Raw genomic sequence first — 24,894 nt, forward strand, 5'->3', positions numbered from 1 at the left:
TGTTTTCCAGTTGTATCCATAGTGGTGGTTCTCGTAATGGTTTAGCCGTTCAGAGAAAAAGCAAATATGAGGTGACATGGTAGAAGGGTATAGAATCACGGCATGGAGAAAGTGGATAGAGGAAAGTTTTTCTCGCTCTCTCCCATCGCTAGAAGAACTCATGGAGATCCGACGAAGCTCAATGTTGGAAGACTCAGGGGGACAAAAGAAAGCGCTTCTTTGCACAGCGCAGAGTTAAATTGTGGAACTTGCAGCCACAAGAAGCAGGGATGGGCCACCAACTTGGATGGATTTAAAAGAGGATTATACAAATTCATGGAGCAAAGAGCTATTGGTGGCTATAAGGCCGCCATGGTTATGCTCTCTGCCTCCACAGCTGGAGGCAAAAATTCTGCTGGAAACCGGTTGCTGGAAACACTGGAGGGGAGAGGGCGCTTGTGCTTGGGTTTTCCCACTGACCACTCTGAGAACAGGATGCTGGACTATTAGGGCCTTTGGTCTGTTCTAGCAGGCCCTAACAATGTTCCTAATAAAACTTACATCTAATACCCACAGGAAATAATGGCTCTCGCCATACAGGTAACTGACTCCCTGGTAATGGAGGTTGCCGGGTTCTACAGCTGACAGCAGGTTTGAGATGTCACAAAGTACAAATGATCAAGGTAACCCCACCCTATCGGTAACCTATGAAAGGGCAAGAGCCCAACCTCCTATAGCCTGTCCCAAAGTTTTCATGGTGCAGCTGGAGAGATGCACACCACATGTACCTCTCACTGTTCTAGCTACCATATTCTCCTAGGCAAAATCGTGGCTTGTCTCCGCAAGCAGTAGGGTCAGTGTTAGATCCACAAAGTGGCATGGAGGCGGCATTCAAGTGTGAGATTCAGATTGCCACTTCATGTGGAATAGGCTTCAAGTTTTCTTCCACCGCCTACCACCTTAATAGGTACATGCACTGTCTTGAAATTCATATTATCTAGGATTAGACAAGCCATTCATCATCTGCTCCACAAGCCCTCGGAAGGCAACCTTACGCTCATTCACATAGGTGAAATTAAATCTGTTCATTTTCTCACACCGGCCGTATTTCATAAGCCAGTGTCAAAGCTTCACAACAGACTGTGTGCTTGAGCATTCTGACCACCACCATCCCGGCCTCCTTTCTCTGCCCGTAACTGCAAGACAGCCACTGGAAAAACTGTGTTAAGGGAATCTTGGCCAACAGTACAGAAGCAATGGCTGTGCACATTAATCCACTGGGTTTCATTTTATATAGGGAGAGCACTGGAACGAAGGTAAATGTCTAACCAACAAAACAGGAATGTGAAGACAGGTGGAAGCACACTTGGTTTGGTTGTTGCCGCCAAATCCAGATCTTTGGAAGGCAGGCAGCAACCTTGTGACTTTGTGCTGAGTTTAGAAGAAGAAGAGTTTGGATTTGATATCCCGCTTTATCACTAACAATCTCCTTTCCCTTCCTCCCCCACAACAAACACTCTGTGAGGTGAGTGAGGCTGAGAGATTTCAGAGAAGTGTGACTAGTCCAAGGTCACCCAGCAGCTGCATGTGGAGGAGCAGGGAAGCGAACCCGGTTCACCAGATTACGAGACTACCGCTTTTAACCACTACACCACACTGGCTCTTTGGGTTTCCGGGACCCAAAAATGCATACTGAGCAAGCTGCAACCTCCCTGCAGGCAAGGGCAGCACAGGCAAGGGAAGGATCTCCTAAGTAAGAAGCTCCACTGCTTTGCAAGGATTTGACTTGTGGATGCTGCCCCTGTCTGCATCTTCAAAAGCTACCCCTTTCGATCTCTCTGCAGCAGCCATTTTTGCCCACACTATTTAGACACACTATTGTTGCTAGAGAACACAAGCCATCTTCAGCGGAGCCTTTCCTGAAGGCATTCTGCCTAACAATGCTGTAAGCCCAAGGAAAGACTTGTGTCACTTCTGTCCCCTAACAAAGGGGCCAGGATGCAGATGGCATCAAATCTGTAGATGGCAGCAGTGGCGACTTCCGATTCATAGGCTACTGCCAATGAAATTTCATTCAAGAGACTGATGGATTTCAAGCTAGGCACCCAATGGCACCTTAAACCTAGGTTACGCTTGCCACAACAGAATGTTGTCAGGGGGTTGGACTAAATGACCCTTGGGGTCCCTTCCAGCGCTGTGATTCTATGATCTCAACTACATTGCAGGACTTTAACTTGCTCTTACAACTATTCACTTGTCCCGGTATGCAAGAAGTAGAAATGGAAATGGTATTAGCTATATGAGCAAAGGCAGAGGTTTTTAAAACTGTGACCGCCAAGCTGGTGCCCAGAAATCTCCACGTAGTCACAATTGGACCCACGCCAGTTGGACCTACTACAAAACGCACCTGGAGAATTTGGACACTGATTTCAAGGTATCACTTTCATCAGCCACAAACAGCTTCGATTACATGTGCCTTTTCCTCATAGTAAAAGGATAGGTCTACATAATGTAGAAATTGTACAGTGGTGCCTCGCAAGACGAAATTAATCCGTTCCGCGAGTCTCTTCGTCTTACGGTTTTTTCATCTTGCGAAGCACGGCTATTAGCGGCTTAGCGGCTATTAGCGGCTATTAACGGCTTAGCGGCTTTAAGAAAAAGGAAACAAACTCGCAAGACGTTTCGTCTTGCGAAGCAAGCCCATAGGGAAATTCGTCTTGCGGAACGACTCAAAAAATGGAAAACCCTTTCGTCTAGCAAGTTTTTCGTCTTGCGAGGCATTCGTCTTGCGGGGCACCACTGTACTTCTGAAGTTCTCCATGAGCATAAAGGTGCTCTTAATACTATCAGCTACGCCAAATGCATCCTAGAGCCAACCCCCTTCCTTGCGCTTTGCTGGAACACCCAGCTACAAGCTAACAAAATGTTGGGTGCCCCTGATACAGAAGTTATTTGGGGGGCGGGAGAGGGAAATCATGCAGGATATAAGTTGCTACAGCCATATGGCATCAGAATGTCCAGTCCCGCTAGATCAGGCCAAAACTTCCTGTTCTCACAGTGGCCAAATAGATGTCATAATTCCAAGCAACTGCTATCCAGAGGCATTGGGCTAGCAAGTTACTAGTCATGATGGCTGTTGGAGCCTGATCTACAGTGGTACCTTGGATTCCGAACAAATCAGCTCCTGAATGCCGCAAACCCGGAAGTGTTCCAGTTTGCGAACGTTTTTTGGAAGCTGGACGTCCGATGCGGCTTCCAACTGAGTGCAGGAAGCTTCTGCAGCCAATTGGCTTTTGAACGGACTCCCGGGACAGATTTAAGTTCTGACAACCAAGGTACCACTGTATTATAATCAGAGCCAGGCGAGAATGGCATTGCTCAGATTAAACACTGAACGTTGGCTCTGCATTCTGTGAACAAACCACAAACTCTCCCCCCTTGCTTTCCCTCCAGCATGAAAATTGGGAAGCTTTCCCACTTCCAGTTTTAAAGTAACTGTGGTTTATTGCTATGCCTTAGCCCAATGGTTAGCCTTAACTACAGTTTAAGGAAACAAACCAACTTCAAGCTGCAGTTCATGGCTCCCTAAACCATACTTAAGGCTAACCAGTTTCTGGTTCAGATGAACTTATAAGGCATGGCAAATAGATAATGGAAGCAAGTGTTTCCAATATCCTCCTTGTGGCCATACCAGAGTGGAAGAGGGGAGAACATGCGCCCAAGATTTGGGCAGCCAACACTCAATTGGTAGAGCATGAGCCTCTTAACCTCAGGGTTGTGAGTTTGAGTCCCACGTTAGGTAAAAAACTGGTTGCAGCTTAGCTTCACATCAGAACTCAACTCCCTTTGAAGGTCCAGGAACACCAGTGACCTCTGCCTGGTAGAAGAACACTCTGGGTAGCGAAAGATAAACCCATCGAGAAATTAACGTGCAGCTCTGTTTTCTCCAAAAATAATCACAATGCTATTCTGCATCAGGCAGGTAACTGCATGACTGGGATGTCTCTAATGCTCTGCATGTTCACTGGCAAATAAAGTCCCACAAAGCAAGGGGACCTCTGGCACTTTTTTGTTGAGTCAGGATAAAAAAATATACCAGACAAGTAGCTTTTCCAATCAGCAGTTTAGTTTCAAACCATAATACAGTCATACCTCGGGTTGGGAATGTGATCTGTGCGGGAGGCACGTTCGCAACCCGCAGCGTGACGCAATTTGGCGCTTCTGTGCATGCGCGTGACATCATTTTGTGCTTCTGCACATGCAGCAAAACCCGGAAGTAACCTGTTCCAGTACTTTCGGGTTCGGCGTGGTCCGCAACCCGAAAACATGCAACCCGCAGCGTTCGTAACCTGAAGTATGACTGTAATGAGCATACAGTGGTACCTCGCAAGACGAATGCCTCGCAAGACAAAAAACTCACTAGACGAAAGGGTTTTTTGTTTTTTGAGCTGCTTCGCAAGACGATTTTCCCTATGGGCTTGCTTCGCAAGACGGAAATGTCTTGCAAGTTTGTTTCCTTTTTCTTAACACCGTTAATACAGTTGCGACTTGACTTCGAGGAGCAACTCATAGAACGCGGTGTGGTAGCCTTTTTTGAGGTTTTTAAAGACTTTGGTATTTTTGAAGCTTTTCCAAAACTTTCCCGACACCGTGCTTCGCAAGACGAAAAAAATCGCAAGACGACAAAACTCGCAGAACGAATTAATTTCGTCTTGCGAGGCACCACTGTACTAAAGCTTTAAGGACCGGATGAGAAACAGCCAAGCCTGGCATCCTACTCTGTGTAACTGAGTATCTCTCAAGAGCCCAACATGATGGCCTGATGCTAAGCCTGTCATAGAGATACAGTTACCAGCCCCCTTTCAAAGGGATTTCTGCTCTAATTTCAGGAACTATTAAAGTTACAACTGCCTGCATCCTGCTCTTCACCCAGACAAATCAAGGAGGGATCAGCCTTGGGAGTTTTAGTGTAACTAGCCAGAGTACAGTTATAGTCAATTCACCTCCACCAGAACTACAAAAGTTCTCTCCACCTGTACAAGTGCTTCTTGACGGCCTTTGTTTTTGGGAAAGCCTCAAGACTTTGGCAGGACTTTAAGTTCACTCACATTCTGTAAAAAGTTTTGAATGAACCGTTTTAAAGTAGGCAAAGCAAATGTAATAACTGCAGTTGATAATCTATGGAAGGAGGTGCCGCCACCACACAGGGGGAGGGAAAGAATGCACGCGCTGGAGATCCACATGGTGATTCCCGGAGCATCCGTGGGCCGGATCCAGAAGGCAACTGGGCATGATCCGGTCCGTGGGCCTTAGTTTGCTGACCCATGGTCTGGGCATTTATGCTGGAGAAAATAAGAATGTAAGAAAAGCCTTCTGGATCAAGCTAGGGGCCCGTCAATTCCCGCATCCTGTTCTCACAGTGGCTGACCAGATGGCTGTGGGAAACCCACGAGCAGGATCTGAGCACAAGAGCAGCCCTCTCCCCTCCTGTGGTTTCCAGCAACTGCCCTTCAGAAGCATTGATGCCTCCCACTGCGGAGGCAGGGCACAGCCTTCATCATGGCTAGACGTTATCAAAGGCCTTCTCCTCCATGAATCCGTCCAACCCTCTTTGGAAGCCATCCATGCCACCTGTGGGAGCGAGCTCCATCCTTTTAACAATGCGCTGAATGATAAAAACTCAGCTTTGCTGCCTTTTACACAGACACACCCTATTATTATTATTATATTAAATTTCTATACCCCTCTTCATCAGAGGACCCCAAGGCAATTTACAATATAAAAACAAAAAAATACGTTAACATAATAATAATTTATATCCCGCTCTCCCCAGCCAAAGCCGGGCTCAGAGCGGCTAACAACATTAAAATGATACAACATTCTAAAATCATTTCATTATAAAATCAAATCAAAACATAGTAACAAAACAATGACAGAGAGAGAGAGAGAGAGAGAGAGAGAGAGAGAGAGAGAGAGAGAAGGGAGGGACTACATGCACACCCAAAGCAGGCGACCCAATAATTATGGAGTTAACTGGTCCACAATATAAACAGGGGGCTTTTGCATTTTAAGTTCATTAGTGGGTACCAATAACTTGCACCCACTGAAAACCAAGCCTTATGAGGAGCGCTTGAAGGAGTTGGGTGTGTTCAGCCTGCTAAAGAGGAGACTGAGAGGAAATATGGCAGTCATCTTCCAATATCTTAAGGGCTGTCACGTGGAAGATGGAGCAAGCTTCTTTAGTCCTGCTCCGGAGGGTAGGAGTCAAACCAATGGCTTAAAGTTACAAGAAAGGAGATTCTGACTAAACATCGGTTAGAACTTTCTGCAGTAAGAGCTGTCTGACAGTGGAATGGGCTCCCTCAGGAGGTGGCGGACTCTCCTTCATTGGAGGCTTTTAAGCAGAGGTTGGAGGGCCATCTGTCAGGGATGCTTTAGCTGAGATTCCTGCACTGCAGGGGGTTGGACTAGATGACTATTGAGGTCCCTTCCAACTCTACAATTCTATGATCCTACCATCTTTACAGCCTTCCGCTTCATTAGGCTTCGCATCCATGCACCTAGGGGCTGGCACCATAGGCAAGACTTATTATTACGGCCTGCTGCGCTACATCTGTCAATTTGAGAAGGCCGTTCCTCTGCATTATGTTATACAAAGAGATGGTTGTATAAAAGCAGGTGAGTGTTAATTCACTGGCAACAGAATGATGCAACGGCAAAGCTGAAGTCTCACATGATCAGAGAAGCAGAGCTCAAAGGAGTACAAGCACACAGAGGGTGGCAATTAACAGCAATTAATATTTCCTGTAGTCATTTTGCTTTTGTTATCCTAACCTGAGCTCCTACAGCAAATGATTCCCTCACACTGGATATGACCATGTTTCAAGGCTCTTGCAGCTTGCCGCAAGCACATTCTTACAATCAAGTGTTTTTAGGAGAAAAGACAGCGTGCTTTTGGGAGTTCCTGTTCCACCTCAAGATCACCATTCCTAGAAAACACTGAGGGCCTCTGGCACAGTTACTATCTTTGTTCAAAGGGGCAGAAATGCACTCATGACAGAAAACCAACATCTGAAGAACTTATGAGTAGGCGCAGGAATGAGTCAGACCCGAGCATGCCAACTGATTCCATCAGAGGGGATGAGTAATTTTAATAGTTCTCTCCCTGAATGACAAAATTCCAATCAATTAGAACAATTGTAACCTCTTCGTATGAAGTGACAATTCCCGTGCTAATTAGTGTTGCATTGTCCTACAAGATCGCAAATGCAGGTCTCGGTTGCTTAAATCAAAGCCCATTCCCGATTCAGAAATCTCGAAGATATGTTCTTTCCTTAGCCGAGGGCTGGTCCCTCACATTGGTTGCCATACTGAGACAAGTGCTTGTCCATTGAGCACAGCTACTGTCTACTACCTCTTGAGTTTTTCAAGACAAAATTCCCTCTCTGCCCTCTTGAGATATGCAAGTCAAAAATTCCTTCATGCATAGCATGATTTGGGCAATGGCTCTTACTTTCACTGCTACTTTTCATGACAAATATCACAGAAAGGGAAAGTAAACATCTCATGGTCTTCACCATTCTCTTTTGGTGGATGGGATGAAGGATACCCCAATTTATCCAATTAATTCCAAGAGAGGCTGCATCAAGCAGAACAAAAAAAATTCCTTCCAGTAGCACCTTAAAGACCAACTAAGTTAGTTCTTGGTATGAGCTTTCGTGTGCATGCACACTTCTTCAGATACCTGAAGAAGTGTGCATGCACACGAAAGCTCATACCAAGAACTAACTTAGTTGGTCTTTAAGGTGCTACTGGAAGGAATTTTTTTTTGTTTTGACTATGGCAGACCAACACGGCTACCTATCTGTAACTGCATCAAGCAGAGTCATCTAATGAATTTTGTAGTGAAGCAGTTAACTGAATCAAAGTCGCCCCAACTAAATCTGACTCTAATCCACTAAACCACAAATGTAACTAGTGGATAATGAATATATGACCGAACACTTCTTAGATATTTAACCATTAACTAATGAGCATGTGAATTTGACTTAGTGAGTACATTAAATAAAATATCTGGAAGCTTGCCTGAACAGAGAAATGCCTTGTCTCAATTTCGAAAGTTCAGAACCAAGGAAAAATGAATCATGACATACACGTGCTTATCGCTTGGGAAGAATGAAGTGTTTTGCCTTTGCAAATGGAAGAGGTGAAGCTGAATTTAATGCAGATCAGAACAGGAACCCTCTTCTAAACCTGCAAATTATACACATACACACACACACACACACACACACACACACACATCTCTATCACTTAACTGACAGAAGTCCCATCCTCTGAGACTTCATTCTGAAGTTAGTCAGTTATCCAAACTTAGACCTTGATTCACTGCTCTAGGAACCCATACCATGGCATTTAATGGCATCCGATCTACCCTACCCAACCCAGAATTCTATATGACCTCACACTGAGAGCGTTAATTTGGGAACTGCTAAAGGGTTAGAGGCCTAATTTTCCAGAAACACTGGCAGCAGAAAGAGCATTCTGAGATTTGAGGAAAACAAAATTGAAGTTGGCAGTGAACTGAAATACTCAACACCAGAGTATTTCAATATCCTCTGGACTCTTAGATGTAAAAAAGTAATTGCTCCAAACTCAGCTTGCAGCTACAAGACACACCCACCTTATTTAAGAACAACGGGGTACTTGGCTGTTTGATTTCCTCACGCTTTTAGGCGTTTATTTACCAGGCTATGAAATGTTTTAAAACCAGAAAACATGCAAAGTCGGCCTTTAAAATGCCGTAGTGGCTTTATGTTGTTTGCTAGCTGGGAATTTAGTGTGGCTTATTTATTATTATTTTATATTTTTATATACACTGCTTAATACCAAAACATGCTAAGCAGTCAACAAAGAGAGGGGACAACAATGAAAGCCAAACAGACAATAAATTCCAAGAAATGTAGCTACACTTCAGAGAAAACACCCACCTTTTAGCCTGGACCTCTGGAAAGTGAGAAGCATGCTCTACCTACCAGTGTCATTCCTCTGGCCAACTACCAAGGAATGGACCACTATAGCACACTTTACATTTTCTCGCCCTTGAAAGTGTTCAGAAGCTAGCCTAAGACACAGCCAGCTTGTCTGAAGGAACATCTCAACTTGATATGAAATCACCAGGGTGACAGCAGACCATATGTACTCCTGCCGTATGAGCTCTCTGGGTGTCAGAAACCAATTATGATTAAGGGTCTTCTCAGGAGCAATTCTGAATTTCCTCCCAAGGGAGGTTCCTGAATTTCCTCCCAAGGTTCATCACTGTTCATGATTCCATGAAACGGACTAAGACGTTCCCTTGCGTCATCAAAAGTCTTCATAAGGAGCTGAATCTTGTCAGCTGACTCTGCTATTCTGCAATGTTACTGTACTGTACATTTACAGAAAACTGCAGACAGTGTATGGTTAGTTATCCATTACAGGGAGGCCCAGCCTCCTCATTTCTGCTGTTCTGCAGCTCCCAACTATGTGACCTTCTCCTCTCCTGCCATTTCCCACCCCATACCTTCTCTTCCACCCCAATCATCTCCCCTCTTCCAAATCTTCTCTTATGCTCACCTGCTTTCACTGGCCAGCTGCCTTCAAGACCCTGCCTCTTCCTTTCCTATTCACACAGAGGTAGGGAGAAGTGTTTTCTTTATGACTACATTTTTTTTTACTGCTACAATTTTCCACAGAAAGCTTTCAATTTTTTTAAAAAAAGTTTCATAAAATTCATTTGACCCACAGTTTATACCTGTAAATCAGGGGGCAGACACCAAATAAGAGTAAAGGTACGGCATATAATAATTTAAATAGCTGTCGCAGCACAATTTTGCATTGGCTTGTTTTTATTAGGTAAAGGTAAAGGAACCCCTGACCATTAGGTCCAGTCGTGACCGACTCTGGGGTTGCGGCGCTCATCCTGCTCCATTGGCCGAGGGAGCCGGCGTACAGCTTCCGGGTCATGTGGCCAGCATGACTAAGCCGCTTCTGGCGAACCAGAGCAGCGCACGGAAACGCCGTTTACCTTCCCGCAGGAACTATTTATCTACTTGCACTTTGACGTGCTTCCGAACTGCTAAGTTGGCAGGAGCAGGGACTGAGCAATGGGAGCTCACCCCGTTGCGGGGATTCGAACCGCCAACCTTCTGATCGGCAAGTCCTAGGCTCTGTGGTTTAACCCACAGCACCACCCGCATCCCTTTGTTTTTATTACCATTCGTCTATTTGGGACATTCTTGAGGAGGAACCTCCCCCCCCCCATGTACAAATGAATGCCCCAATTCCACCATTCCTACAAGGACTATCTGCCTATTGGCAACATCGAAACGATCACCAACAGTACAAAGGTGTCTCACGATTGGTCAGCATCCCATGGTTAACAAGATTGGTGTGGAACTTTCAGCCTGAGAAGAATACACTGTTCTGCACTAAAACCCCTGTCACTTTTTCTTTAAAACGATACCTCTTAAGTTATTTGCTTCCCATCACTAGCTCCCATCACCCCTGATCACTGGTCCTGTTAGCTAGGGATGATGGGATTTGTAGTCCCAAAACAGCTGGAGACCCAAGTTTGGCCATGCCTGGCCTAGACCATCTTTTATCACACGCACAAGCTAGAGATCACACAACCAGTTTATGACACAGCGCTCATTCAAGCAACTGGTTCTGTCACGCGAATGAAGGAGGAAGTGTTTACTTAAGACTACAACAGCCCAGCAAGTCATTCTCCATAGCAACAGTATTGCATAGTTAAAAGCTTGACTAAATCTGGCTTTTTTGCTGACATTTTCGCATTACCCACCAGGCAGCATCTGCTTGCTGCCTAAGACAACCTTGTATTTATCCACTTGCCAGGTAGCCAAACCCGGAATTGCACTCAGGAAAGCGACCTGATGGGAGGCCAGACTGACCGCTTCTGTGTGCAATATATAAAGGGGGGGGCACTATCAAAAAGATAAACCTCCTCCAGCATAGAAATGCACCAGGCTGCTACAGGAGATCCCCACCACTGCAGGACAGTAAAACCTTTACTAGAAACTTTTGCAGTCTTTACAAGACTGGTGGTCATTGCTGAAGGACAGCTTTATTCTTCCTTTTTATTTTTACTTGTGGCTGAATACTCCCAAGAAGTGTAGCTCAGCTCTCACTGTGACTCTGGTGCAAGAAAAAAGATGCAGAAGTATTCATATCCCACCAAGTAGCTCAAGTTGTCCTCATCCCCAGTTTATCTGCACAACAACCCTTGAGAGGTAGGTTAGGCCAAGAGGCAGTGCCTGGCCCAAGGTCACCCAGAGAGCTTCAAGGCCAAATAAAGCATTTGAACCCTGGTCTTCTAGCCCCTAATCCAACACTCTTGATCAATACACCACACTGGCTAGTGCTAGCTTAGGAGGTTTAGTTTGGTCAGAATCAAGTATATGCTCTCATTGTGACTCTGGTGCAAGAAAAAAGATGCAGAAGTATTTATATCCCACCAAGTAGCTCAAGACGGTGTACACAGTTGTCCCCATCCCCAATTTATCTGCACAACGACCCTGAGAGGTAGGTTAGGCCGAGAGGCAGTGCCTAGTCCAAGTTCACCCATCAAGCTTCAAGGCCAACTAAAGCATTTGAACCCTGGTCTTCTAGCCCCTAATCCAACACTCTTGATCAATACACCACACTGGCTAGTGCTAGCTTAGGAGGTTTAGTTTGGTCAGAATCAAGTATATGCTTCCAGAGTTAACATTACTTCTGGTATATGGGGCACCATAGCCGTTAGAGGGCTGTGCAAATTTGTGTCCCGGGCTTTTTAGACTCTTCTGCCCATGTGCTATCTGAAACCAAAGGGGAGGGAGGCAGATGGGGTGAAGGAGAGGGACAATTATTATTTTTATTTGGGGGGGGGGGGAGATGCAGCAGTATATTCTGTTCAAGCTTTAAACTAAGCTGTGCTGTTACTATGGAGAAGGGAAGGGAATCTGCCTGTAAAAGTCTCCAAGTTCAATGGCCTATAATAATTTTAAGCCTACACATTTCCGCTTAATAGCCTGGCTCTGCACATTTATGACCTGGGTCATTAGCTAAAGCCAAGCGGTGCCTCGGTGATCAGGCAGGCTTCAGGTGTTCAAGCAACACAGCCCCCTACATCCCTTTGTCCTCCTGCCAGTCCTGAGGGAGCCCCGCCCATCAGCACCAGCGCAGCTGCCTCAGAGTCAGCTGTTTGCGAAATTAAGACTTTATCCCAAGTGGGTCGTGCCTCCACTTTTAAGGGGTGAGCAACATCGCAGCCAGAACACAGAAGTCAGTTCTAAAACCAACCGATTGCACTCAGTGTTGGAAACTAAAGATATATAAGCTAACCGCCAAATGGCACCTTAAACCTAGGTTATGGTCGCCGCTGCAGAATGCCTAGCCATTTCCCCCCCAGTGAAATTTGTTGTTTCTATTGCTATTCATTTCATTAACACTCTGTATTTTAAAGACAAGACCTCAATGCGGTTTACAGCACATTAAAATATCAAATACAACAATCCAGAATAAAGCCAATTCAAGGGAAAGATTTCAGAGCCTTCTCTAAGTGACACTTTGCTTTCCCCATATTTAATTATTTAGCTACTTAATTTATAGAGCTGCCAGTAGCAGAAGGACTCTAGGAAGCCAGTGTGCTATAGTGATGAGTGTCAGACTAGGACCTGGGAGATCAGGGTTCAAATCCCCACTGGGTGACCTTAGAGTCACTCACAGCCTCCTAACCTACCTCAAAGGGTCGTTGTCGGGATTAACAGAGAAGAGGAGTGAACCATGTACTTCTTGGAGAAAAAGGTGGGATATAAATGCAATAAATGAGCTCTTCTGCTTACCTGCTTAAGAAAGCTGGAGAGGCCAGCCAGATGGAGATATCAGTTGCCAATCTGGCATCCAGAGATCTCCATGGGGTCGCAAGTGGAACGACGCCTGCTGCAAAACACACCTGGCTGATTTCTAACACTGATGCCACTTCAAACAGAAGCTTCCATTTTATTCCACAGATGCCATTTATGTATGCATCCAGCACACACTAAAATGGGCCTACAGTTTAGAATGCCCTGAACATATTTTTTTTTTAAAGTGAATTATTCAGTAAGTTACATCCAAGATTTTATATTCACAAAAGGTTTAATTGAGCCGACGCACTAGATGTTAACAATATGGGACTGAGCAGATTTCTGTGCCACTCAGATATTCTAATGTCAGGAATTCTCAACAATTCTCAAGGCTTGTGTGGTTTTCAACACGAGGCTCAAGGCTTGTGTATTTTGGTACCTCCTTTCCCACACTTCCAGGTGAAAGATTGCAATACACATGCCCAATAAAACGCAGGCAGTTCTGAAACCCATTTCTAGGGGGGGAGGGAAAATGTCACTCTGAAATTTGAAGCAGACAATCAGCTCTCTCAAGCTTGTTCATTAGCTTGCAGAAGCATCTCATGCTCTTGCTAATAACGAAGTTAACGTATTAGGAATGTCTCTTCCTCCTCCTGTTCACTGAAAGGTTCAGAGTGTAGAACAGGAATAAAGAATGAGCAATCAAAAGCCACCCAATAGAACCATGTGCAGACAGGGTGAGAATATAGCAGGCAAAAAGGCAAATGCTATATCATACTATGGAATCAATTTAGGATATTGCATTCTACCTAAATAGGAGCTGGCCAGTGCTTCCCCTTTCAGCACAGTCTGCTGCTGTTCTTCTGGCCCACCCAATGTAAGGGCCCAGTAGACATGTCACTTTAAACCACTGTTAAGCTTAGCCATGTTTTAAAGGTGCACACACAGCTAGGGGTTAAAGCAGGTGGGGGAAAACTTTGGTGCTACAGATGTTGCTGAACTCCAACTCCCCCCAGTCCAGCAAGCATGGTCAATGTCCAGGGATGATGCAAACTGTAGCTTTGCAACATCTGGAGGGCCAAGGGTTCCTCTCAATATACCTGGCTGAAAGGGGCACGCAAGTGAGGCTGCTGTCTAAAGCAGGGTGGTCCAACATGCAGCCCAGGGGCCACATGTGGCCCTCGATGCCTTTTTGGGCGGCCCTCAGAAACATTTGGCGCTGGGCTTTGGGAAGAAGGCAGGAGGACTCTTGACAGGGTCCTAGAGTCCTCCCACCTCCTTCCCAAAGTCTAGTTAGCACTTTCCCAGCTTTGGGGAGAAAGTGGGAGGACTCTAGGACCCTGCCATCCAAATGCCTGGTGCTTGGGGCATCCAATTTTGGCCTTACTCATCCCCTCACAGCACGAGGCCCACAGGTTCCATGTTGAAGTACTCTTGCGGCCTACTTAGTATTGAGATTTTGGGCCATCCTGGTCTAGAGGAATGACCAATTACTGACGTATCAAGACACCAAAGGCCAGAAAGCTTTGTGATCTGCAGAACCAGGGCTACATAGCTGGAGGGAAGCTAAATACCATCTTTGTTCAGCATTCACTTCAACAGAGTGCCATCAGTAGGTTAGACAGGACAGTGCAGCCTACAGAATGTCATGCAAACTATGAAAACATTAAAGATGCCTGCAGGACAACGGAGCATTTCAGCAAAGCTAAAGCATAAAACGTTAAAAAGGAACAATGCTACCAAGTGGATAAAATGTGTCGCTAGACCAGGCCAGTCACTGGTGCTGTTGGTTTCCTTCATTCCTCAAAAACCCAAATCTGCCATCTTCCTGCATTAAATAACTAACCCACTGCCATTTTTAGAAACCACATAAAGTCAAGCTGACTTTGCAACTATTTCCCCCCCTCTTCATCTACACAAAAACCTTTCCCTCAAATTACCCAGCAACAGATGACCTAAAAGGCCTCCCTATATAAACCTGCCCAGGTGCTGAGATCCTCAGGTGAGCACCTTCTCTCGGTCCCATCAACATCAGAGGCATGGTTAGGGGTGACACAGGAAAGAGCCTTTTCTGTGGCTGCTCTTGGTATTGTGGAATTCCCTCCCAAGAGAAGTCAGACTGGCTCCCTCTTTGCTATCCTTCCGCTGGCAGACTAAAACCTTCCTGCTCAGACAGGCCTTTGGAAACTGAGAAGCAGACAGGGCTGACCACTAGGGGCTGCTGTCAGAGCAAATTGCTTGTCTATGATGTATTCTAATTATTGCTTTTAGCTAGTTTGTTATTACTTTGCATTTTATCATGTTTTTAAATGTTGCAAGCTGTCCTGAATCCCAACTTGGAATAATAATAATAATAATAATAATAATAATAATAATAATAATAATGGCATCTTTGGGCAGGGTAGAAGACAAAGAAAGAGGCCCGCTTCTTGTTCACAATCACTGCTTCATCCATGCAATCTACTTACTGGTTACTCTTAAGAGGGAAGTGATCCTATAATGTGCTCCTACTACCTAGCGTCTCAAGTGACTTCTCAACACAGAAAGTAAGTTCTGAAGGTTTTCCATCTCAGAGAACTTCCATCTTCATGGACGATCCCATTCTGGCAAGAATGAAAAACTGGCTGGCGGCCAAGGCTGGCCACTCCCCGTGGCGTTTTGCTTCCTGACCTAACGGACTGGTAGCCGCAAAGGGCAGCTTTCTGATCTATCTTTGTAGAGCTGCAGCGCTCTCGGCGTATGGGTGCATTAAAGGTCACTTGTAACATCACACTTTGCCCTAATGCTATTATTACATTTTGGACACTTGGCCACAGAGAAACATTAGAAAAAGATTTCCTCGTACTTCTCATCCCAAAGGATGAGTATCGCTTGTTAGCACTTTCTCCCAAACGCTGGAAATAGGGCAGCACCTTTAGGTGATATGACTAGCCACTAATATTGGTTAAGATTTACGGCAACATTTCAGGTACTGTTTTACTGGGCTTGTTCTAGGGATTTGTCCTAGGGTATATAGGGCGATATAAAAATTCAATAAATAATAGTAATAATTTTTGTATGGCTTTTACTGCACTGCAATGGTTCTGATTTTAAAATAGGCTTTTAAGGTTTTAAATCTTTATAAATCTTTATACACTTGGTGAAGCAAGCAACTAATACACTGAAATAACAGCTTTGAACGTAGGAGGCTCAATCAAGATGTGGTACTAGTATTGAGGTCAATGAAACCTGTTAAGATTTTATCTCATTGTGGTATAAAGCAATGCTTTTCAAACTATCCACTGTGGTGGACCAGCAACACCCACCCATGCCCCAGGGACTGGTACCATATTTGGTTCCTGAAACATGCCACCCAATCTGGGTTGTGGTGGAGCTGCCCTGGACCAGCAGCCCAATGCCTTGCAGACCAGCACCAGTCCGTGGACCACCACTTTGTGGAACACTGGTTTAAAGGACACTGACATTTAATTTCAAGGGGAGATTGCATACCAAAAAAAAACCAACCCTGCAAAGCTAGCAGTGACTGCATTTCCTTATTTCAGAGGCAGAGATACTAAAAAAATAAAGGCCCCTGGTCTTTAATTTACCCTGCATTTTTGAATGAAATCTGAATAAATTCCATAAATTATCCAGCTAGAGCACATCAAAGCTAGATGTCACACCTAGGCATGGTGCAGTTCTTATTAACTAGGAGCTGGGAAGACTTCCAGCTCTAGAGGGACTGCAAGGAGTCAGGGTGGGGCGAGGCTTTATCTCCATTACAACTAATGGATATTGACCTAGGCATCCTGCAATAGGCAGCTGTATGGCAGGCCATGGGAGTCGATCCTAAAGCAGAACTGCTGATGCATCCACATCAAACATGCTTTCAAAATATCACGCCTCTAAATTTTAGATTCTAAAACTTGGGGGATTTTTCTTGTGGTGGGGGGGGGCAACCTTCTCAGTTTAAAGGCTCTTGCACAAACCACCCTTTCATTCCAGTTGTAAAACAGCTATCACCTTTTATACTCAAAGCAAATCAGAATCCTACACACAGGGAATTTTGCAAGCAATGGCAGGCCCCCAACCTTTAACGACGACAACGATTTATTCCCCACCCCCCTCTGCCTAAGGCCCCAGGGTGGGTTGCAACCATTAAAACACAGAATGTTAAAAACAGTTTAAAGCAACTTGCAATCACAGAAATAAGGTGGGTCCCAAATAAACCCATCTCAAGCGTCAAAGGCAAGGCTGAAGAGGTACTTTTAACCAACACTTGCCATGTGTGCTAAGGGACAAAACAAACTGTATTAACCTTAAATGCAGGCCCTGGTATCTTTTAGACTAGCAAGTGTGCCAACTGCTAGCTTAAGGAAATTCTGCCAATGGCACTGTCTGGGCAGGAGAATGTATGTTGTGGTCCTTCCATTTTAGCAGAGGACAATTCGTGGCAGCGAGTTGCCTTCATACTAACCCAACTGCCTTAATATTTGTCCAGCCAGCAGATGCAGCAAAGTCTTGAAGAGGGGGTCATGCTTCTGAGCTCTTCCATCAGGACAGTACATACACACTGCCCAGCAAATTAATGCTTCAGCAAATTCATGGGAGATAAAGCTATCGAGAGCTACCAGTCCTGATCACTGTATGCTACCTTCAGGGAACAGAGGCAGCATGCACCTGAATGCCCACTGCTGGACATTCAGCAGTGAAAGAAGTGCCGTTAGTTGACCACTGTAGGAACCACAGCATTGGCTTAGATGGGCTTTGGTCTGGTCCAACATGGCTCTTCTTACATTCAGGTAAAAGAGGACACACACCAGCAGCACCATTTTGTGCACTGTCTTCAATAAGCCATAGTTGTCCATGCTGACAAGTTGTCTTAGAAAGTAACCACAAACTACAATCAGGATACAGTCTAAAGCAGGCATAGGCAAACTCCGGCCCACCAAGTGTTTGGGACTACAATTCCCATCATCCCTGACCACTTGTCCTCTTAGCTAGGGATGGAGGGAATTGTAGTTCCAAACATCTGGAGGGTCGGAGTTTGCCTATGCCTGGTCTAAAGGCTCAGACTATTAGGCTGTGGGTGCATTTACCTGTAGCAGTGGAGAAGCAATTTTGGGGAGATGTTAGAAGAGACCTAATGATGAATGCCTACTGCAAAAAAGTGAATGGCTAACTACAGTATAAATGGCAATAAAAACAATTAAGTGCATTAGTTGCAAAAGCAGAAGTGAATGAGGACCTAAAATCCACTGTCCATTCCAACAGGAGAGGTGTCAATCCAAATTGAATCACTACATTTCTGCATTACCTTGGACAAATGCCATTTGTACACTCTCTGCTACCACCTGGGTGCACTGCAGCTTCTACTCTTACGCGTGACATCATTGAGTTGCTACAGAAATGAGTGTGAGGTCATAAGTCTCCCACACAGCTGGAAGTGGGGTAGAGGGAAATAGTGTTGCACAGTGGCAAAAGGAGATGGAGAAAAATATCAGGCGTTAATTCAGCCCCGGTCCATTAAGATGGGCTTTAAATTTTCTTTTCCGAGTACAGCAGGCCAGATCTTTGTGTTGGCCCTAGGAGGAAGCAGTGAGCAAAGATTTCCAAAAAAAAAAAAAAAAACCCAACCCAGATACTAACACAGCTGGACTCGAAGTGCTGTAACATCCCAGGCTACTGTTTTAGAAGAGATTAGCATTTCTACTTCTTTACACTGATTTATTTGCTAAGTTACATTTAAGGCAATTACAGCAATAAAGCAACAGAAATAAAGGGTTGCTGAAAGTATCAGTCTTCAGGTAGTCATAAAATGAAATGCACAGATCTTAAAATACAGTTTTAACACTTGCATTCAGTGAGATTACTCTGTAAGCACTGACTGACATCAAATCGTCCTGCAGAGAGGGATGCTCAAATATTAACACAGTACTGCCGTGCCACTAGGCTGATTCCCCACCCTAATTATGCTGCTAGCTGCATCTTCTTCTGCTCCTAGCTAAGCTTCAGCAGTTTCACATGCTTGACAAACGAACGGTTACGACAAAATGGTGCAATCAGGGAGAGAGAGCAGCATCCCAGGCAAGACTGCGACAATTCTGGATCAGTATTCACTATTCATCAGAGACAGAGGCCACGCTGGCTTCTCTTAAAGGCTCAGACCTGACTAACAAGACAAATATAAAGAACCGTTCTCCTCTTTAAAGCAACCCCTCCCTCCCTCTCTCCACCCAGTCTAGCCTCTCTGCAATATGACAAATGCAGAATCTTCTGGAATGACTTGATACTGCCTCCTACGATCGCTTTGTTTGCAAGATCACATCAAAGATTTCTCTCTTTTTTCCCCCTTTTACTTATTGAACACTCAAAGAGGCCACCTGTATTTTTTTTAAAAAAAATACCCTACTTGCACAATTTAAGAACTGTTCCATTTACAGCTGTCATTTTAAAACACAGAAATTAACAGCACGCCATCCTATCTTAACCTCCTTTTTGAAAAGCTAACCTAGATAAATACTAAGATTGCTAGAGATTGAAGTCACCGGTCTTTCCGTATTGCACGCCTTTCTCTCACCTGAGAGAATAATGTATAATAGTGGACGGGGTGAGGGGAGAGAGAAATAACCCTAGGGAAAGATTTGCCTACTGGTTAACCTACATATCTGATCCGAGCTTTCTCCCTGTAATACCACACCACCCTGCAAAAGTGTGTTAGATGGGGTGGAAGACTTGCAGATCATTTACATCCCCCCCAAAATGTAATCTTAAGGCCAGCTCTTTGCAATGTTCCTTGCCCTGTCATGAGGCAGATTAAGAGAGGGTATGGTAGGTGATTGTGGGTGGGGTTGGTTGGGGGGGGGTAGGGAGGGCACAGCAGATGAATTCATGGGAAAGGCACCGCCCAAGCACAAGGGAGGGAGAGATAAAGAGGGGGCAGAGGACACAGCACAGGTTACACTCTGTCCTTCACTTTTTTCTCCAACAGGGTGAAACAAGAGGGAACCCATATATAAATTGCACTGTCATCGCCACCACCCCACTTTTCTCCCTCAAAGCAGAAGAGAAACCATTTTTAACTAGGCCCAATGATAAGGCAGAAAAGAGGACATCCTCTTTACTTCGTCCAAAGAGGATAGCGCCTAATCTTACAAAGCAAACCCCCCATCAGACCTGAAATAGAAGCACACGCCTTTTGGTGTGTAAGGTGCCTCTGAAACACAGAAGGTGCTCCGGGGGAAGAGGGGATTTGAGCGCACCTTAAGCCCAGAGCAGCATTTGGAAAAAAGAGCCACCCAAGGGGGTCAAAATGGTACCTGGACATTTCAATGGGGGGCACTGTGCCCTAAGGGATAAATGAGAAATCTGGGGAAGCAGGGACCAAGCAAAGTGTAAGATGGTAAGAGAGGATGCATAGGGTGGCCAAGCATTTTCAGGGACAGACTGACATGGAAAAGGACAGGAAAGAGCATCCCTGTAAAAAGGGGGGAATTGCAACTTTAGGGAGGGGCATCTCCCTGGGGGGGGGGGGGGGAGAGCATCATGTTCCCTTCCCATTACACTTACTCAGGGAAGGGCATCTGTTCCAGGAATGCTATACTTTTATTGTTTAAGGCACCTTTTGAAGCTGCATTTCCCTGCCAAAATATGATAATAGCAGGTAATAGCAACAAGGCAGGCTGCATGTATGGCTATCTATGGGTGTGAATGTGTGAGGTCCAGTGGTGATGGTTGAAGATGACACTGGCCCCAAGGAGGGGAATTATCCTTTGAGCACATTGGGGAAGAGAGCAAATCTCTTTTTGCTCTAGGCATGGTGGAGCAGGAGAAGAGTTCAGGGCTTGGCTCTGCAAGGCCATTTCTACCTCCGGGGGGGGGGGGGGGAATGCTTGCAAGGTGGAGTGGAGAATGGGAGTGACAAGAGAAGAAACCTCCTTACTCACTCCCCAAAGCATTTTCTGTATGGGGCAAGGAAAGGGATGGACAAGAAAGACGTGTGTGTGTGTGTGTGTGTACACACACACAGAGTAATGCCTCCACAGAGAGCCAGTTGCAGCACCTGCCCCCCCCTTTCAAAATGAAGAGAATTCATCAATGGCATTTCCTCTAGCCATCATTTCATTTGGGATGGAGCAGAATGAAAATCTAAATTACATTCTACAATGGGGGGGGGGGGTTCTGTGGAAGCATTCTCCCCTTTGTATGAATTATTTCTCCCACCCTCAAGACAGAGAAAAAGAGACCCCCGCTTACCACCACCACAACAAATCAAAGCATTTATGCTTTTGAAGCATGCAGATTAAATAAGTGCATTGGTCCCCTACTCAAAAATAAACAAATTTTCTGTGCAAGAAATAATACATAGCATACACTCTCCTCAGAGAACATGTCCATTTCACTCTCCCCCCCCCAGCTTTCTTTTCCCCCCAGTATGTTGATCACACCCTCCCAATAAATTAATACGAGTCCATTTCTCCCATTTCTCTTAATAATGAAAAACCCTGTCAATTGCCACCACTGCTCTCCCCATCCAATAAATGAATATATGGTGTGAGGAAGACAAAATTATCTCACCCTATCAGAAATACCCCCTCCCCATGTCAAAAGAAAGAAAGGCACATTATCCTCCTTCAGTCAGTGAACAAATCTGGGGAAAGGTTGCAAATTCTCTCACTTCCCCCCTGCATCTCCAATAATATCCACCAGAAGCAATATATTCTACACGCTGATTAACGTAATTTATTTTAATGTACAATAATAATCAATACGTTAACATTTTGATTTAATGTATTTATGCACTTTAAGGAGGGGTAAATTATCTGACCCACTAAATGAAGAATACTAACCAGTAGACACATCCTACTCCCCTCCACTCAAAAAAAATTAAAAGGAAAATTGGGGTGGAGAGCTGGGAATCCCCCCTTTTAAGAATATCTCCCAGAAATATCCCCCCAGAGGGGGAAAAATATCAATCCCCCCTCCTCTCAATAAAAAAGGGTGGCACCCCCCCCCCGCAACAAAGGAGGCAGACGGGAGGGAGGGGAAAAGGAGGAGGGAAGGCCCTTCTGCGGTGGCGGCCGCGGCGGCAGCAGCAGCAGCAGCGGAGGAAACCGGGAGGAGGAGGGAGGAGGAGAGACTCACGTTCTTCATGGCAGCCGCCATGTCGTCGTATCTCTCGGCTTGCTCAGCCAGCCGGGCTTTCTGCACCAGCTGCTCGCGGTCCACCATCTTTCTTCTTCTTTTTAATTCTTGGCTTGCACTTTTATCAAAATAACAGTAGCAATAATGGCAGCAAAGCTATCTCTCGTTTATCCCGACCGCGCGCTGAAGGTGAGAGAGAAACGCAAAAACAAAACGGGAGAGAGAGAGAGAGGAAAGAAGGAAGGGTGGCAATGGAACGAGAGGCAGGCGCGCGCGCCAATCAGGGCCGGCCGAACGCTGGGCGCGCGCGAAGCAGGCAAGCAGGCGGTTAAGCTGCTTGCTGCTGCTGCTGCTGCTCCCGCCGCTGTTCCCTGAGCGCGAGACGGACTTTCGCTTCTTTCCCCCCTCACGCTCGCGCCGCTACTGCTCTCGCTCTCTCGCACGGCAACAACAGCGGGCTGTAGTAGCTGCGGCGGCTGCTCCCGGGCGGCGTGCGCATGCGCCCCTATTTCTCCTCTCCCGTCTCCCCTCCTCTGAGGGATCCTCCCCGCAGCACGTAGACCCCGCCTCCCCCTCTCCCCACCACAGCCCCTATTGGAGCCGCGCGCTCCTCCCGCCCGCCCTTTTTTCCTTTGCCTTCTAAAGGAAAAGAAAGAGGCGCCAAACCGCCGCGCTGTTCTCTTTCCCTCCTCGCTCACACCCCCATCCCACCGCCTGCGCGAAGGGCACCATGGGAGTTGTAGTTTGCTCTGTTAAAGCACGCTTTGAGTCTGAGGGAAAACCCTCTGAGAGGGAGCCTCCATTTCCCATAAAGCAACGCGTGCCTCGCTATTAGTACGAAAAATCGTATTTATACGTATATAAATATCTATATTGTCTTTATACGTATATATACATATTTGTAGGTATATATACATATACCTACACATTCATACAGTTTTGTGTTCATATATGTACAGACACACAATGTGTGTGTGTGTGTGTGTGTGTGTTTGTGTGTGTTTGTGTATAACATATAACTTAGATCAGTGCAGTTCATGTATTTATCATGTCGATGCAAATATTAAACATGTCGTTAGTATCCGAATTAAATCAAATCATATTAAATTGATTATAGTACAAAATACTGGTCCTGTCACAGTAACCTAATTATTTTAAATTCATTACAGTATAACCTTCCCTCTGCCTCCAATGAAGCTCTGTTTTCTCCTCACAATAGCCCACTGTGACAAGTTAGGCTGATACAGAATGTCCACCCAAAGCAACTCATTGGGTATCATTCAAACACCAATCTCTCCTGCCTTAAGTCACATCCATACCGCATACTCAAAACACATGGAAATCGTTATTTCAATTATATTTATGAAGTTTTCAAATATACAAGAAGAAAAAGAACAACATATCCCCCCCCCAAGAAAACCCACCCTCTGCAAATATCTTCCCAACATGGGATCACTGATAAATCATAATACATTTCAGCGGAAAGAAGAAAAGAGAAGTAATAGGACAAAGTCCATTTCTGAAGACAAAGCCTCATCCAATCCAAACCCTGTTTTCCATATCTGGCATGTATTTTTGTACATCCGATGTATGGAAATCATATTTAAAAGCACCTTTAGAGAAAATCCCAGAAGTATAGTTTGCCCCTCACAAAGCTGCAATTCCCAGCACCCATTACAATCTACAGTTCCCAGGATTCTTTTGGGGAAGCCATGCAATTTAAATGCATGGGGTGGATGTGATCCTAGTCTTACCCAATCTGTAAGCAGGACCAAATTGCAACAGCACTCTCCACACTTGTGATTCCCAGCAACTTGCATTCAGAGACAGATAATATAGCCAATGTCCTATCTCCCAAAATACCCAGATATGGTATATAAGTACAGTACAAGCAAAAACCCATCGGCTGGCAGAACAAGACTCAAGTGAAAGAGAAAGACAAGTGGATCTTCTAGAGTTACAGATCAATATACAAGAACATAAAAGAATGATTTAGATGGTGGAATTAGCTGTATATGGAACCAACAACAAAATGTTGCAGTGTTGAGTCCTCCTGTGCAAGCCTGACACCATTGTGCCCCTCTTATATATGATTATTAAAATAGCTGCTTTCCTACATGACATTTTTCAACAAGAAGACAGGGACAAGAGGAAGAGATCTCATTCCAGATCCACTAATGCTGCTTCATAGAAACCCCCTACCCCTGCATAGCGGAAATATAAGAAAGAAATGTGAAGTCTCATGCACAAGCATGAGGTGGACAAAAGGCAGAACCTCTTCGAGAATAAGAACTCTCCTCACACGCCTCCAAGCCTTTCCCGAAATTAAGTTCTCCCCCACCCTTGCAAAAAGCCCTATAGTCAAGCGATGACAAACCTTGTGCTTCAGCACTGGAGGGAGCACCCTGCAAGCAGCCTTCAAAGAACTGAATTGGATGAAGCTCAAAATATTCAGGAACTGGAAAAATTATTTCTGAACAAGAGAGATCACACTCCTGCTAAGTGCCTGCGCCACTTTTAAGAAAGGCATGCATGGACTACACTGCCATCAAAATCAACACTGGAAATAATCTAATATCTGGGAAATTGGGCCACAGCTCTCTGGTGAAAAGGAATATGCTGAGATCTGCCAAGAAGGGCCTTCTTGGTAGTGGCGCCCTCCCTGCCCACCTGGGAATTCAAACCCTGGAGGTCTGGCACCTTAATTAAGGTGTAGGATTCAGCCATAAGTCCATGCAACAGACATGTGGAGTCTTCCAGGGCTGCAGTAAGAACATCTCCACGCAAAGGCTTTGCAGGAAAGGCGAGTTCCTTGTTTCATAATACCATAATACATAATTGTGGTCCTATAAGGGTCCATTATTTGGTGAAGTGTATGCCCCCCCCCCCACAATGCCACTACAGT

At 45.2% G+C, this 24,894-nt stretch overlaps 1 protein-coding gene across 1 annotated transcript in view; it reads right to left on the reverse strand.

Annotated features, from left to right (window-relative positions):
• YWHAG (tyrosine 3-monooxygenase/tryptophan 5-monooxygenase activation protein gamma) overlaps positions 1-22,515 on the reverse strand; it is a 29,408-nt gene extending 6,893 nt beyond the window's left edge. The window contains exon 1 of the mRNA XM_028707743.2: positions 21,990-22,515. Within this exon, the coding sequence (XP_028563576.1) occupies positions 21,990-22,076 (87 nt within the window). The 5' untranslated portion in view covers positions 22,077-22,515. The remainder of the gene's footprint in view (positions 1-21,989) is intronic.
• Positions 22,516-24,894: the final 2,379 nt, after the last annotated feature.

Source organism: Podarcis muralis, chromosome 15 (genome assembly GCF_964188315.1).
Source record: "Podarcis muralis chromosome 15, rPodMur119.hap1.1, whole genome shotgun sequence".
In the NCBI taxonomy this organism is placed as follows: Eukaryota; Metazoa; Chordata; class Lepidosauria; order Squamata; family Lacertidae; genus Podarcis; species Podarcis muralis.